At 33.4% G+C, this 16,513-nt stretch overlaps 8 protein-coding genes across 8 annotated transcripts; 3 read left to right on the forward strand and 5 right to left on the reverse strand. All coding sequences in view use genetic code 12, as the record gives it.

Annotated features, from left to right (window-relative positions):
• Positions 1-110: 110 nt before the first annotated feature.
• Positions 111-3,833, forward strand: SKI2 (SKI complex RNA helicase subunit; the record flags this gene model as incomplete). The annotated part of the gene is made up of 2 exons (XM_064905483.1): positions 111-1,677; positions 1,717-3,833. 2 exons carry the CDS (start codon positions 111-113, stop codon positions 3,831-3,833), a joined length of 3,684 nt encoding a protein of 1,227 aa, XP_064762763.1.
• A 58-nt stretch (positions 3,834-3,891) lies between these two features.
• On the reverse strand, positions 3,892-4,692 carry DFJ63DRAFT_334973 (uncharacterized protein; the record flags this gene model as incomplete). The annotated part of the gene is made up of 1 exon (XM_064908134.1): positions 3,892-4,692. The coding sequence occupies one exon, from the start codon at positions 4,690-4,692 to the stop codon at positions 3,892-3,894; it is 801 nt and encodes a 266-aa protein (XP_064762764.1).
• A 283-nt stretch (positions 4,693-4,975) lies between these two features.
• DFJ63DRAFT_322596 (AAA family ATPase) lies at positions 4,976-7,321 on the forward strand (the record flags this gene model as incomplete). The annotated part of the gene is made up of 1 exon (XM_064907444.1): positions 4,976-7,321. The coding sequence occupies one exon, from the start codon at positions 4,976-4,978 to the stop codon at positions 7,319-7,321; it is 2,346 nt and encodes a 781-aa protein (XP_064762765.1).
• A 64-nt stretch (positions 7,322-7,385) lies between these two features.
• On the reverse strand, positions 7,386-8,709 carry PEX19 (Pex19p). Its single transcript, XM_064903282.1, has one exon. The coding sequence runs from the start codon at positions 8,519-8,521 to the stop codon at positions 7,451-7,453; it is 1,071 nt and encodes a 356-aa protein (XP_064762766.1). The 5' UTR covers positions 8,522-8,709; the 3' UTR covers positions 7,386-7,450.
• PTC5 (type 2C protein phosphatase) lies at positions 8,710-11,157 on the reverse strand. Its single transcript, XM_064903281.1, has one exon. It carries the CDS (start codon positions 10,789-10,791, stop codon positions 8,899-8,901), a length of 1,893 nt encoding a protein of 630 aa, XP_064762767.1. The 5' UTR covers positions 10,792-11,157; the 3' UTR covers positions 8,710-8,898.
• Positions 11,050-12,177, reverse strand: RPS20 (40S ribosomal protein uS10). Its single transcript, XM_064906953.1, has one exon. The coding sequence runs from the start codon at positions 11,878-11,880 to the stop codon at positions 11,524-11,526; it is 357 nt and encodes a 118-aa protein (XP_064762768.1). The 5' UTR covers positions 11,881-12,177; the 3' UTR covers positions 11,050-11,523.
• A 460-nt stretch (positions 12,178-12,637) lies between these two features.
• On the reverse strand, positions 12,638-13,543 carry DFJ63DRAFT_312757 (uncharacterized protein; the record flags this gene model as incomplete). Its single annotated transcript, XM_064906036.1, has 1 exon — positions 12,638-13,543. The coding sequence occupies one exon, from the start codon at positions 13,541-13,543 to the stop codon at positions 12,638-12,640; it is 906 nt and encodes a 301-aa protein (XP_064762769.1).
• Positions 13,544-13,767: 224 nt separating this feature from the next.
• Positions 13,768-16,482, forward strand: DCP2 (decapping enzyme complex catalytic subunit; the record flags this gene model as incomplete). The annotated part of the gene is made up of 1 exon (XM_064906037.1): positions 13,768-16,482. One exon carries the CDS (start codon positions 13,768-13,770, stop codon positions 16,480-16,482), a length of 2,715 nt encoding a protein of 904 aa, XP_064762770.1.
• Positions 16,483-16,513: the final 31 nt, after the last annotated feature.

Genomic DNA, 16,513 nt, shown 5'->3' on the forward strand with positions numbered 1-16,513 from the left:
TGTACACGACCAGGATTTTTCATACGTTTAAACATCAAAGAGTGTCAGAATTCTATATAGATGGAATCAAATATATATTAATTTCGATTGATTTGACCACACCATAATAGATGACTACCGAAATAGTGGATCAAATTGAAATTCTGGATCTCATTATAGACCCATATACAAAGACATCATATGTTAAGCCAGAATCAAAGAACAATTCCTTCATAAATGAAATATTAGAACCATCAAACGAATTATCTTGGGATATATTAGACTTGGTTCAACAAGTTCCTGAAGTCAATAAACTAAAGTTATATGAAGAACTCTTAGCTGTGCCGCAAAGTATCAGTCGTACTTCTTATAGATTCAAAAGATCTGGATTGAATGGAGATGTGACGCGATGTACAGAAGAAATTCAACTCAGTGAAGTTGAAAATGCCAATTCCAGTAATTCTTTATCAATTAATAGAAAATATACCGCTAAGGGTGATCTGTTATCAGGAAAGTCTACATTTTTACCATTCCAACCCGGTGGGATTGTAACGCTGTCAACAAAGAAAGATGCTACAGAGTTTTTGCATAGAAATGAAGTAGGATTATTTGACTGGCCTCAAGGTCTTTCTAGAGGACTTCATATTCCAGAGCTGAAAAACAGTGATACATCAGTGATAGAACTTGGCCAAGCTCAAGAAGCTGGCGATGAAGGAAGTGACGATAAACTTGTATCAGAGTGGGATTTGCAAAAAGAGACAAAGGACAACGGAAGCAAAGTAGTTGGAACTTTGCCATATGATTCTTCAGAGATAGATGGATTGGTACCGTTGGATTATTCCAGCATAAAAAATGAATCAAATGAAGATAAGGAAAAAGATAATAAATCATGGGCCCATGTTGTGGAATTAGATCATAAGATTGAGAATTTCAATGAACTTGTGCCAAATATGGCCAGAGAATGGCCTTTCGAACTTGATACTTTCCAAAAGGAAGCTGTATATCATTTGGAACAAGGTGATTCTGTTTTCGTGGCTGCTCATACTTCAGCTGGTAAGACTGTGGTTGCTGAATATGCTATAGCGATGGCCAATAGAAATATGACGAAGACCATTTATACATCCCCAATCAAAGCTTTATCAAATCAAAAGTTTAGAGATTTCAAAGAAACCTTCAAAGATGCTGACGTGGGTTTAATCACAGGTGATGTTCAAATCAACCCTGAAGCAAATTGTCTTATTATGACCACTGAAATTCTTAGGTCAATGTTGTATAGAGGTGCTGATTTAATTAGAGATGTCGAATTTGTGATCTTTGATGAAGTGCATTATGTTAATGATATTGATAGAGGTGTTGTCTGGGAAGAAGTTATTATTATGTTGCCAGATCACGTTAAATTCATCTTGTTATCCGCCACTGTTCCTAATACATTCGAATTTGCCAATTGGATTGGTAGAACTAAAAGAAAGGATATTTATGTCATTTCAACTCACAAACGTCCAGTTCCATTAGAAATCTTCATAGGTGCAAAAGATCAATTATTCAAGGTTGTAAATGCACAAAGACAGTTTGTGGAATCAGAATTCAAGAAGCATAAGGATCTTTTAGAGAAGAAGAAGGAAGGTCCACCCAATGCAGTAATGGGATCTGGAAGTCGTGGAGGACCAGGAGGTAGCGCTAGAGGAGGAAATAGAGGTGGTGCTGGAAGAGGAAATGCTAGGGGTGGACAAGGTAGAGGTGGACAAGTTGCAACCAGAGGTAGAGGGAACTTCCAGGGTAAACCCCGTTTTGGTCAAGATGGACCTAATAAAAATACATGGATATCCTTGGTGCAATACTTAAAGAAGGAGAACTTGTTGCCTGCTGTTGTGTTCGTGTTTTCTAAAAAGAAGTGCGAAGACTACGCCGATTCCTTAAAAGGTGTTGATTTCTGTAACGCCAGAGATAAATCTGAAATCCATATGTTTATTGATAGGGCTGTTGCTAGATTAAAGAAGGAAGATAGAGAGCTTCCTCAAATTATAAAAGTAAGAGAAATGCTTAGTAGAGGTATAGCGGTTCATCATGGTGGTTTATTACCAATTGTCAAAGAATGTATTGAAATTCTTTTTTCAAAAACATTAGTCAAAGTATTATTTGCTACTGAAACATTTGCTATGGGTTTAAATTTACCAACCAGAACAGTTGTTTTCAGTTCTACAAGAAAGCATGATGGTAGAAGTTTTAGAAACTTACTTCCTGGTGAGTTCACCCAAATGTCAGGTAGAGCTGGTAGAAGAGGATTGGATCCTACTGGTACTGTTATTGTCATGGCATATAATGATCCTATTTCCCAATTAGACTTCAAAGAGATTGCATTAGGAATGCCTACAAAGTTACTGTCTCAATTTAGATTAACATATAATATGATTTTGAATTTATTGAGAATTGAAGCTCTTAAGGTGGAAGAAATGATAAAACATTCATTCAGTGAAAACTCAGCTCAAGTGTTACTTCCTGAAAATCAAAAGAAAGTTGAAAAATTATCAATTCAATTAAAAGACATAGAGAAACCGAAATGCTTCAATTGTAAACTTGAAAGTATGATGGAAGTCTATGATTTGGTTACGAAATATGAAAAATTATATGGAGAATCTGTCATTGAAATCCATAAACTGGCTACCTTAAAGACTCAAATTCTTAAAATTGGGCGTGCTACAGTATTCAGAGATAAGTCAGACTGTGTGAAGTTAGGATTTGTTGTCAGATCTGATTCTGCTAACAGTGCTGTTTTGTTATTAACTTTCAATCATGGTGCAGAATATGAAAATGATGTAGAGAAATTCAAACAACCATTTATTCCACATAAGACTTACTTGAAAAATAATTTTAAAAAGATAAAGTATAGCGGAAATTTGAGAGTTGAATCTGTTCCTTATAATAAAGTGGTTTTCATATGTAGATATGGATTGAAATCTTCCATATCTGACATTTTAAGAAATGATACTGAGGTCGTTAATGAGGCGGTGAACCATATAAAGGTTTTACTTAAATTCCAATTCCAATGGGAAGAGCTTGAGCTTGGAAAGAGTGCTCTGATTAATCTACACAATACAGTAATAGAGAAGAACAATATTTTGACAAAGCTTGATATAACCTTAGCTTTCTATTGTGCCGAATTTAAGGAGCATTATCAAATTATCCATAAGATAGATACTTTACAAACAGAAATTGACCATTTGAATCGATTAATTTCTGATGAGAATTTAGATTTATTACCCGATTATGAGCAACGTTTACAAGTATTAGGAGAGTTAGGATTCATTGACGAACAACAGAATGTCGTCTTGAAGGGAAGAGTAGCATGTGAGATTAATTCTGGTTGGGAGCTTATTATCACTGAATTAGTATTGGATAATTTCTTAGGTGACTTTGAAGCTGAGGAAATAGTGGCGTTACTTTCATGTTTTGTTTATGAAGGTAGAACTAATGAAGACGAACCACCATGTATCACTCCAAGATTAGAAAAGGGAAAGACCAGAATCCTTGAAATCGCAAAGAAGATGATTGGAGTATATTCTGAAAAGCAAGTTATATTAACTTCAGAAGAAGAAGAATTCCTTGAAAGAAAAAGATTTGCTTTAATGAATGTTGTATATGAATGGGCAAGAGGTCTTTCCTTCAATGAAATCATGGAAATGAGTGTTGAAGCTGAAGGTACCATTGTTCGTGTTATAACAAGATTAGATGAAATTTGTCGTGAAGTGAAGAACGCTGCATTAATCGTCGGTGATTCAACTTTACATGCTAAAATGAGTGAAGCTCAAGAAAGAATTAAAAGAGATATTGTTTTCTGTGCTTCTTTATATTTATAAGCATAACTATGTACATATTCTAATATTACAGACTTAGACGTAGTATATATATATACGTTTAAGATTTATCTTTATACAATTCCACTGCCAATTGAATGAGACCCAAATTTCCATTTATAATTTTACCCATTAGTATTTCCTCTTGAATGTCTTCTTTTTTGAATTTTTTGCAAAGTAATCCCACCATTGTATAGAAACTTCCAACCGATGTAGCATCTAAGATCTTCTCTCGCATGTCACCGAATTGCATTCTGTATCTTGGACCTAACCTACTAACACCCTTAAAAGGTAACACTGCTTTGTATAATAAGTTTCGCTTCATGAATTCGGTAACTACGATATCTGAATTGTGAAATAAATCGAGTTCTTCAGCCAAGTCACCCGATGGAGATGAAAGGTACCTTTCATCCATATAAACTGTTTGAAGTTTTACATTCAATGAAATGAAAGATCGTCCAAGGACCCTAAGCGTATCGGTTTCGTAACTAACTTTCGAAGTGGAGAAATTATTCTGTCGAGAACTTGTTTCATCACCATTATCGAAATCGAGTTCCAAATTTGTTAATCCACACATAATACTTAACTTTTCATTCAACAGAAGTGGGAATTTATCTCCTAAAAAGGACTGAATCGGATCTGTTCTCTTATTCAAGAATTCTTCAAAGTCTGGATCTTCCTCTAACACTTGTAAAATATGTTTGCTATTACCTAAACCTTTTCTGTCTATAAATTGTGAATTGAAGTCTATCAGGGAATGACTATAAAACGATGGTTTCATACCATCATAGGTAACTCTTGCCTTAGAGTTTGCCTTGGTGTTGCAAAGGTAGAGATCAGCCAGCAGTACTTCAGGGACCATTGATATGGAAGTAGATAATGAACGAGACGGGCATCTTCGTATGACTCTTAGCAGCTGACCATTTAGTCGTAGTAGCATATCAATATATGAATTATGAAGTTGGTTGGATGGATATGGCATGCAATAGAGGTTCGTTACAGTCTTTTTTAGATGTCAGATATTTGAGTACTGAAAATGAAAATTTATTTTTTGTTTACCATCTCGCATCTCTAATGGGTAATTTTTTAAATAGTATATAGCTAGCTGTGAAATCATTAAAGCTATCAATTAACCACAAACAGCAATGTCGTCGAAGACTTCGAGCTCAAAGAAGAAGGCAGGAACACCAGTTCCTACAGATTCAAGTCCAGCTAAGAAAGTAAAGATCCCTAAAAGTTTCATAGTGAGGCCTTCGCTTAAGTCAGACAATAAGAGTTTGGTAAAGGTGTATATACAATCAGAAATACTTCAAGCATTAGAGATACAAACTGGAGGGTTTGTATACTTATCGAAATCAGATAGTGGACTTCCAGGAGTTTTAGCAACCATTCATAACGATGATGATATATTGGATAAGAATATAATCTTAATATCATCCAATTTAAGAGCCTTAGGAGGTCTTCTATTAGGTGATAGAATCAACATCATAAAGTATAGTAAACAACCCGCATATGCCAATTCACTTGCTGTGAGGTTAGGTTCAGATGATGAGAATGTGTATGAGCTCACTACTGAAATGAAGCAAGTTGTTGACAAAGCTTTGAATGACATAGGGCTAGTTTCCCCAGGTTTGACTATTGATGTGGAAATATCGGTAGATGATAACAAAGAGAAAGTACAACTACAAATAATAGACATAAATGAAGAAGAATCAGTCGAACAAGCATTGCAAAAGCTTTCTATCAGCGATGAAAGCGGAGCAGTGATCAGTGAAACAGTATCCCCCACCTATCTTTACAACAAATCAAAAGTAAATCTCAATAAGAGCGATTTATCAGGTCCATCAAAGAGCAAATTCCCTCAATTACCAAATTTATCAAATTATTCAGAAGTTGGTGGATTATCAAAACAGATTGAATTATTAAAATCAAGTATAAACTTACCATTGCACAATCCTACATTATTTTCTGATTTTGGAATATCACCTCCTAGAGGAGTATTATTACACGGTCCACCAGGTACAGGTAAGACCATGCTTTTGAGATGTGTGGCCAATGAAGCAAATGCCCATGTTCTTACCGTTAACGGACCATCTATTGTCTCCAAGTATTTAGGAGAAACTGAAGAAGCTATTAGAGATATATTTATCGAAGCACGAAAATTCCAACCATCAATAATTTTCATGGATGAAATTGATTCATTAGTCCCTAGTCGTAATTCTGATGATAGTGGAGAAACAGAATCAAGAGTAGTAGCAACTATGTTGACCATGATGGATGGATTAGGTGAAAGTGGTAGAATCGTAGTAGTTGGAGCTACCAATCGTCCTAACTCCATTGATGCTGCCTTAAGAAGACCAGGTAGATTCGATCAAGAAGTTGAAATCGGTATACCGGATGCCGATGCAAGATTGGAGATTTTAATTAAATTATTTGAAAAGATGAATTCTTCAAAATGTGCATTATCTAAAGAGGATATAGCATTAGCCGCTTCAAAGACTCATGGGTATGTTGGAGCTGATTTAACTGCATTATGTAGAGAAGCAGTCATGAAAGCCATTAATAGAGGATTAAAATTGAGTATACCTCAACTGGAGATTAAAGTTAATATAGATGATGTTTTAGAAGCACTTCCAGAAATAAGACCATCAGCCATGAGAGAAATATTCTTAGAAATGCCAAAAGTATATTGGTCTGATATTGGGGGACAAGAGGAATTAAAGAAAAAACTTATTGAAGTGGTGCAATTACCACTTGAAGCATCGAAATCATTCCAGAACTTAGGTGTACTGGCACCTAAGGGTGTATTACTTTATGGTCCACCTGGTTGTTCAAAGACTTTAACGGCCAAGGCATTAGCCACAGAATCAGGATTAAACTTCTTGGCAGTTAAAGGTCCGGAAATCTTTAATAAATATGTGGGTGAATCAGAAAGAACGATTAGAGAAATATTCAGAAAGGCTAGAACTGCATCACCTTCTATTATATTCTTTGATGAAATTGATGCTATATCTGGTGATAGAGATTCAAGTACTACATCTGCATCTCTGAATGTATTAACATCATTATTAAATGAAATAGATGGAGTCGAGGAATTGAAAGGGGTTGTCATAGTTGCCGCTACCAATAAACCCACCGAAATTGATCCTGCTTTATTAAGACCAGGACGACTTGATCGTCATATATATATTGCTCCACCTGATTATGAAGCACGTTTACAAATATTATCTAAAGGTTGTTCAAAATTCAATTTAGATAAGGATGAGATCCAACTTGAAACATACGCTCACTTAACTGATGGATGTTCTGGAGCTGAAGTGGCTTTATTATGTCAAGAAGCTGGATTAGCCGCTATCATGGAAGATAAAGAAGCTAATCAAGTTGTAAAAAGACATTTTGACCATGCTATAAGCGGCATTTCTAAAGGTATTACAGCAGAAATGTTGGATTATTATCAAGAATTTTCCAAAAGAAGTGGTTTAAATGTATGAAGCGAAAGTATATATACATTATATTTATTTATAGTTGTAATAGAAAGTATTATTATTAAGCAAAAAGGGAGATAATATATAAACAAGTTATAGAGGAAATAATAATAAATAACAAGGGAAACAAGGAGATCATTGTTGTTTACAACCTTCTTCTAATTCTTTTTCGAAATTTGGAGGTAAATCCTTTGAATCGAAATTAAATGGATCATCACCACCAGCACCAGCACCAGCTTTTCCACCTCCTAATCCACCTAATCCACCAAATCCTGGAAAATCATTGGAATCACCGACTAACTCAGTTGGAGGTTGACCTAATTCTTGTAATGATTCTAATAAAGTATTGACTTTATCTCTTTGTTCTTTGTTTTCATCATCAAATGTTGAATTATCAAATACGGCTAATATTTGATTAGTTATATCATATTGTTTACTATAATTGGTATATTGAGATTCTGAGATTTTATCTTTATTTTCTTTTAAATAATCAGGGAATTTAGTATTAAGATCCTTTATTGGTTCGTATAAGACTTCTTTAGAAGATAATTGTTCTAACATATCCACTAATAATTTAGACATATCAAAATCTCCAGATGGACCCCCTGAAGGGCCACCACCGAATCCAGCTAATAATTGAGATAACATATCTTCAGGATTAGCACTGGATGGATCATTTTTTATCTTTTCATCGACGGTTTCACCTGATTTCTTTAATCTTTCCATGGTCTCCTTCATAACGTATTCGAAATTATGAGGTTTCTTTTCTTCTTGTTCAACTTCTTCTCTATGATTTAATTCAAATTGTTTAACTAAACTTTCGAATTGTCCTTTAGTTTCATCATCTTCTATATTTAAATCTTTCATTAATTCTTCAATTCCAGATTTAAATTCATCAGTAGGTGGCTCAGCACCACCAGTAACTGGGATAGTGATGCTTTTATTAGCATCATCTTTAGCTTCCAATGCTGATCCCGGAGGTTTATTCAACACATCGTCAGCGAAGTCATCTAAAAGATCATCTAAATCATCTAAATCATCATCATTTGCACGAGTAGCTCCAGATTCAACGGTAGCTGTGACAGTGGTAGTTGTAGTTTCCTTAACGGAAATACCTTCTGAACCAGTCGTTGTTTCAGGCTTAACTTCCGAGGAGACAACACTTTCCTTCTTTATGTCTTGAGTATCTATACCTGAAGTCGACATTGATGTAATTTTCAATCTATATGGTTAATAATTCTTTAAAGAGAGAGATCAAAATTATCAATTCAATTTCTAAATTGGTCAACTTTAAATTCTCATATGCTCGGTTCAAAAACATTTTTCCATTTTTTGATGTGTGGGGCAAATCGCTTCATCCTTACAGAACTAAAGAAAATTACCATTATCTAAATTTGGCAAAAGTAGGAATACGGAATAAGAATCTAGGTATTTTTTATGTTATATAAATAAGATATATGTCAATGACTTAAACGAACCATTAACATGTGAATAGATATAATAAAAAAAGAAACTGTAAGAGTGATGACGATAAATAAAGAGTATGTTTTGACTATATATGTAAGTTTTATGAGATTACGAGATTATAATTTTGGCTTAGAAGCAGCTGGACCACCAGCCGTGGCATCAGCATTGATTTCTAATTTTCCTTGTTCATTTTCACCAGTTTGACCATCACCAAAAAACACCACCGTGACAGTTAAATCATCTCTATATCTTCTTGATACAGGGTTTGGAATTGAAATTAACATCGTGGTTTGTTCACGAGATCCACCATTTGATAATGCATTTCTAATTAAATGAGTCGATACATTCTTATCTTCCAATAAGAAAGCACCAGTTGAAGGTTTTGTCTTTCTGATCGGCTTCTTTGATGATTTATCATTAGTAACATCAGAAACTTCAGGTAATTTATTTTCAGTTGATCCAAAGATATTCCAAAATGATGTTTGAGGTTTAATTAATTTTTCCTTTTCCATCCATTTAACTACTAAACCAACAATTTCTTCATTAGTTAACATTTCATATAATCCATCAGAAGCCATCACTAAGAAATCATTATTTTCAGGATTAATCTTGGTAGTAGTTATAACCGGTTCAGCTGTAACATAAGGAGGAGATTGTAAATGATTTGGTAATCTTTTTCCAAAGAATTGTTTATAAATACGTTCTTGAATTCCAGCCGGTAATTTATATCTACAATCACCAAAGGCTCTTGTAGGTTCTAAACTTCCTAATACTCTACCATTTCTAATAACTTTTGGTTCATCAGGATGTTCACTAATGATTCTTGCTACTTCAGTTGGATTTGATCCAGTCTGATCAATACTTAATTGTCTTACTGTCCAATGATTATCTTTAAATGACCCCAATAAAGCTCTTGAATCACCTGTTACGGCCACTTTTAATAATTTTGAATTGGTATCATAAAATGAAAGTAAAGCACATGAACCTGATAATGCCGGCATTAATAATTCAGCAGCTTTAGCTTTATTATTATCATTTAATAATTTTTCAATGTTTTTATTAACGATTTCATGATCTAATTTTAAAAATCCATTCTTAATTGCTTGATCTATGGTTGCACTATTAGGAACAAATCTTAAATTTTCTTCATTTGGAGCCGGTTTGAAAATGGTTCCTAATTCATGAATGATATAAGTAATTAATTGATCTCTTAATTTACTACTAGTAGTCCAACCTCCATGACCATCGAAAATTCCAAAAAACATCCAATCGGTAGAAGTTTTGATATTATTATCTTGTAAAATAGGTACTTGAACAATTTCTTCGGCTCTATCATCTTCAATAGGAGAATTCGATGCGACTTGACAAATATCATATCTTGTTATCCCTTTACCACGATTAACAAAGTAACTTTCTTCAAATTGTCTTAATTTTGAACTCACTTGTTCTTCATTCAATAAAAACACTCCTTCTTTATGTTGTTGATGACTTATACCATCCTTTTGATGCATGGATGATGTAGAGGTGGAGAAATATTTGGCATCATTAATGGCATTGGGTGAATGAATTAATTTCGAATTAGGGGTACTAAATGGTGAAGTTCCATTTGGACCCGTATTAGTTCCATAAGGAGGTAACGTATCTAAATTATAATAATTGGATTGATTGAAGGTGATATAGGACCCTACTATTATGATGCCAGATACCAAAGCTACATTTTTCTTTCTAAATAGTTTGTTGTTGCTACCTGTACTTTGTTGTTGATATTGATGTTGTTGTTGATTATGTGTAGATGATGTTGGATTGGCAGTGACAGTAGAGCTATTAGCACTACTACTACTGCTGCTACTGCGTCTTATCTTGGTGTTACCAATTAAACCATTTCTATTCCCTTTCAATAACCTTGTAGATTGGTTTGATGCTGAAGTTACCAATCTTCGATTTATGGATTGTAATTGCTTATTAGTCACATATAAAAGTCGGGATCTAACAGCCAAAACGTAAACCATGATAGATAGATAGATGGATTGAACCTGATGATAAGATGTTATTCTTCTTGTTCTTCAACCTCTAGTTCTAGTTCAATGACAGGAATATGGTATATGAGTTTTACAGTAAGGGTTATCAATTATCCATCCATCCCCAATTTTAGATTTAATGGAGACGACGCACAGGAGAGGGGTCGTGTACTTTTGACCAAAAGTTATCACTAAATTTAGAGTTAACTATCTTGGGTTACATTTTATATAGAAAGTAATAATAGTTTAGTATGAATGAACCGTAACATATGTATTAATTAAAGGTAAATATATATGAATAAAGTAAATATACAGTAATAAAAACAACTATCAATATCAAAAATCATCCACGAGTAAACATAATACAAATTAATAATCAATATAGTAGACAATAAATTTAATTTCAGGTATTTATAATTTTTCATTCCATTTCTTTTAAAAACTTATAACATAATGAATCTTATTATACCAAAACCTGATAGCTGGCACCTTCAACGTCTGTACATTAACTAAAATGTACGGTACGCCTAGAGCTTTTGGACATAATGTCTCTTCTAATAAAAAATAAAGAATGATAATTGAAAAAATAGTATAAAAAAGAATAATTATTGATCTATGATTGATAATGAGTAAAATTTGAATATGAAGACCGTAAATGAATGATGATGAATGATAGGAGTGATTAAAGGTAGACCATTTTAGAAGTTTGAGTGGTTAACCTGCTTAAGCAGCAATGGTAACTTCAACATCCACACCTGGTTCGATGGTGATTTGAGTAATTCTCTTAACAATGGTAGCTGGAGCTTGTAAATCAATAACTCTCTTGTGGATTCTCATTTCATAAGTATCCCAGGTCTTAGAACCTTCACCATTTGGAGTTTTTCTGGTGGTGATCTTTAAGACTTTAGTTGGCATTCTAACAGGACCCTTTTTAACAATATCGTTTTGTTTAGCATTTTTAATAATGTTGGCAGAAACGTTTTCTAATTGTTTAACTTTGGTGGAAGTTAAAGTGATTCTAATCTTGTGGATTTGTTCTTGTTCTTGTTCGACCTTTTCCTTGTTGATTGGAGTAGACATCTTGGATTATAGTTATTGACGTTGATACTTTCTTTAAAACCAGTTGATAATAAAATTATGATATAATTAAATTTTCAAAAATTGTTTCGCGATACCTCCAACTGGTAAGAAAAAAAAAATTACTATGAGAAATCTGATCATTTATGATCACGTGGATATTTGTTAAGTCAAGGGTTAAAGCCCTAGTTACCAAAATGGTGAATCACCGCACTCATAGATAATCATATACTAATTCTACAACAACACGACTACAATAGTACCACATATATGACTTTATCATAATTAAAGTAGTAAACAATCTATAATTAGTTAGTATTTATGATTCAATAAACAGAATTCAATTATCAAATAATCAATATGAAAGACAGTTAACTTAACAAGATCAGATATCAATTATAAGTGTTTTTCTCCATGAGTTTATTTTGGATTGTCAGAGAGATTCCCAATTGAAAAGTTCATCATTATCATTGTTATATCTTTTGATTGATTATGAATGTGATTCAAAACATACCATTTGTAAGTTATTATCTATAATAATTCATTGTATTATTACTGATTGAATTAGATAATTGTATAGTGAAAGAGTTTAAGTATATGGTAAATTATTCAATTTTTTCGTTTACGATGATGGGCCACAGAAGAAATTTGGGTGGTGGTGGTGTAATGCGGGTAACTCAAGGCTGCAAAACTTACAACTACTTCAATTCATATCCCTTTATATATTGAACTTCTCTTTCTATGTACAAGATATATCTATTCATTCAACTTTGTCAGTCTTAACTTGATCAACTTCTTCAATATCTAATTCCTTTTCTAATCTTTCAAGACACATCCATAAAAACTCTAATTCTTCGTCATTGGCTTTACCACTGGTACACCATCTAATCTTTCCATCTTCATCAATAACATAAATGTATCCGGCACACATGTTATCACACATCAATTCTTCTCTCACTTTATATGGAAGTTCTTGTAATGGTAATATAAAATAATTTCCATACCTTTCCTTAGGTAATCTCTTTAAAATAGATTTCTTAGATTGATTTAAAAAGTATCCTTCATACCATCTATAAGGTAAATTAATATCAATGATTTGTGATCTATTGAACTTTGTTAAAAATTCATTATAATCTTTCCCTGCTAAATCTTTCCCATCAATTTCAAAATATGATTTAACACAATCAAACGCAGATTGCTTTGAATAAACTCTCACCACATTCACTTTCCCCTTTAAAAGATCATAAAAGTTAATATCTGGTTCAATCAATCTATGACCCTTGAAATTGGCAAAATATCTTGATTTCTCCTTCTTAAAATATGATATGGGTGGAGTGAAAATCTTCCCCTTCGTATTTAAAAATGATTTACTTTCATATAAAATAGAATGTTTGAGATCATAATTCAACAGTTCTCTTCGTTTATCTCTACCTTCACTACTGAAGATCTCCTTAAAGAGATTGCCCATACTAAGTGATCCAGCATGTTTATTTATAATCGTTGGTTCTGGTAATCCAATTGGTCTTTTAATCGGTATTGATTCTCTAATCGGTGATTTGGTAGCTTCTGATATCGTCTTTACAAATGGTAAATTGAAAGCAGGTTTCTTCTCATTAAGAAGTGTTCTACCACAAGACAATGTTCGTATTATATTCTTATTCATCATGATATAACTGGTAATTGTACTTCCTTACTTAGTTAGAATAGATTTGATCTATTTAGCTTGATTTTTTAGTATGGGCAGAATATTTTGTGTTACCCGCACTTTGAACCCATTCCATACCCATAAAAATATGAATCAACAATCAATCTATATCCAAAGAGGACCAATCCAAATATTACGCTTACAACCACACATTCAATCATCATCAATCATATCATATTCATATCATGTCCATACAGTTGCGTGATGGGTTAGCGAATTCATCGCTAGATCTAGCCGTAGAGGATTTACTCGTGAGGTTTTTAGTCAATGTTCCACCGGAAGATTTATCATCGATTGAAAGAGTATTCTTTCAAGTTGAAGAAGCTCAATGGTTTTATACTGATTTCTTAAGACAATTAAACCCTCTGTTACCCAGTATGAAGATGAAAGGGTTCTGTTCCGCCTTCTTAACTAAATGTCCTTTGATTTGGAAATGGGGTGATCCATCTGAAGCGATTTCAAGATTTGGGAAATATAAATCAATCATCCCTGTAAGAGGAATTGCTCTTTTTAATAAAGATTTAACTAAAGCGATTTTGGTGAAAGGAACAGAATCAAATACTTGGTCATTTCCAAGAGGAAAAATATCAAAAGATGAACAAGATCTAGATTGTGCCATAAGAGAAGTTAAAGAAGAAACAAGCTTTGATGCTACTGATTATGTTAATGAAAATGATGTTATAGAACGTACTATTCATGGAAAGAATTTTAAGATTTATTTAGCAAGAAATGTTCCTGAAGATTTTGATTTCCAACCTTTAGTAAGAAATGAAATTAGAGAAATTAAATGGCATGATATTCAATCATTATCAAAAAGTATTAAAGTTAAACCAAATAATTATTTCGTAGTATCGTCCATTATAAAACCATTAACTAAATGGATTAATAAGAATAGAGGTGTATTCAATGAAGAAGAATTAATGTTAAAGGCCGAAGTTGGTTTGAAACAATTATTAGGCATTACGGATAATGCCTCTCAAACTAATGCTGATTTAGGAAGAGAATTATTAAATATCTTACAACATGTTAAACCAAAGGAAGATGGTGAATCTCAAGATGTAGTACCTATCCCAGGTGGTATACCTCCTCCCCAACAAAATTTCGTTCAATTTGCTCTTCCTCAACATGTTCAAAATCAAATTCCATTTTTTGTCCCTCCTCCAAATTATCAATTCTATAACCCTGGTCCTATGCTTCCTCCAATGGGAGGTATGTATCCTCCATTCCCACCTATCATTACTCCAATCCCAACTCCAGCTCAAATGATCCCTCTTAATGAAGTCACTCCAAATGCCAATTATGTTTCTCAACAACCAAATCCAAGTTCGTTACAAAAACCTAGGGAAATAGGTAAATCATCCGAATCAAATCCAAGAGAATTATTATCCCTTCTTAATTCCAAAACTAAGGAAAAACCGGAACCAACTTCTAGTTCGAGTGTTCCTTCTTCCGCAGGTAAAGATATCATGGGTCTTTTATCTAAACCTAGTTCTAAACCTGAAGCTGATAGTCGAAGCATCCTTAATATTTTAAATAAGAAGAGTTCCTCATCAAGTGAAGGTAATGGTATTTTAAATACGATTAATGGTCACGGTTCGTCAATTCCTCTGAATGAACTCGAACAATCTCAAAGGGATTCTTCAAGTATACAACAACCATCCTCATCAGGGAAGAAAATTACTATTTTAAAAAGATCTTCTGATCAACCTCCACCATCCCAATCACAACCCTCTAAAAATCATTTATTGAGTTTGATAGGTAATCCTCAATCTAAAAAAGTCGAACCTCCAAAACAGACTCAACCTGAAATTAATCATACTAATGCTGCTCCTTCACAACATTCGAAGAATCTCCTTGACTTATTAAAACCAAGTCCTCAACCAAGTAATACAACTACTGCTGCTCCTTCTACTACTTCCATAACCACCGCTACAACTGTTCCAGTAGCGCCAAAAGCTATTGATGTGAATAACGCCTCCAAGGATCTTCTCGGCATGTTGCATAAGACTACTTCATCAGCAGTATCAACACCAGTTGTTCCACTTCTTCCATCTCAAAATTCTGAGGGTTCTCAACATGGAAAGAATTTATTATCATTATTACATAAGACTAAATCATCAGAAGTTCCAGTGGCTGAATCAAATTCACCAAATCAATTCCTTAATTTACTTTCACTGAAACGAACTTCAGTATCTCAAGTACCTAATGATAATTCAAAACCTCAAAGTCCAAATAAGCATTCTACTCAATTATTAGGATTATTAAGTAAACCTACTTCAGCACCAATTCCAGCTCCAGCTTCAGTGCCAGCTCCAGTGCCAGTACCGGTCGTTGAAGATAATCAAGTTGAATTTGAAGATTTTGAGGATTTTGAAGATTTTAACGACTTTGACGCCTTAAATAAAGAAATATTAGGAAAATCTAGTTTCCGTAGTTTTGATATCGAAAGTGATGAAGAAGATGTTGATCATTTAATCGATTCATATGTTCCTAAAAGTAATACCACTCAAGAAATAGGATATACTCAACCAAGAGATTTTTTCATCGAATCAAAAGTTGAACCCAAAGGTGGAAAAGTAAGACTTTTGAAACCTGGTGAATCATTAAATGGACTTTTCAGTTCACCAGATAAGAATAATCTCACTAATACTGGTTCAACTGCTGCTTCCAAACTGAATTCTCAAGGTCAAAATTTATTAGCATTATTAAACAATAAGAATGGTGGTTCAGGTAATCAATCATCTTCCAATAAACCTTCACAATCAGGTGGATTTCAATCTATTTATTCATCAGAAGTGAATTCACCATCTCCTATTTCCCTAGGAAAACCAGGACTGAGTATTAATAATCAAGATGGTAATAAAATTTTAAAAGATTTACTTTGGAAAAGGGATCCATAAAAAAAAAGAATTTCATCGTATAGTATTGTAT

This window comes from Scheffersomyces coipomensis (assembly GCF_036884675.1).
Source record: "Scheffersomyces coipomensis strain NRRL Y-17651 chromosome Unknown DFJ63scaffold_3, whole genome shotgun sequence".
NCBI classification, from domain to species: domain Eukaryota; kingdom Fungi; phylum Ascomycota; class Pichiomycetes; order Serinales; family Debaryomycetaceae; genus Scheffersomyces; species Scheffersomyces coipomensis.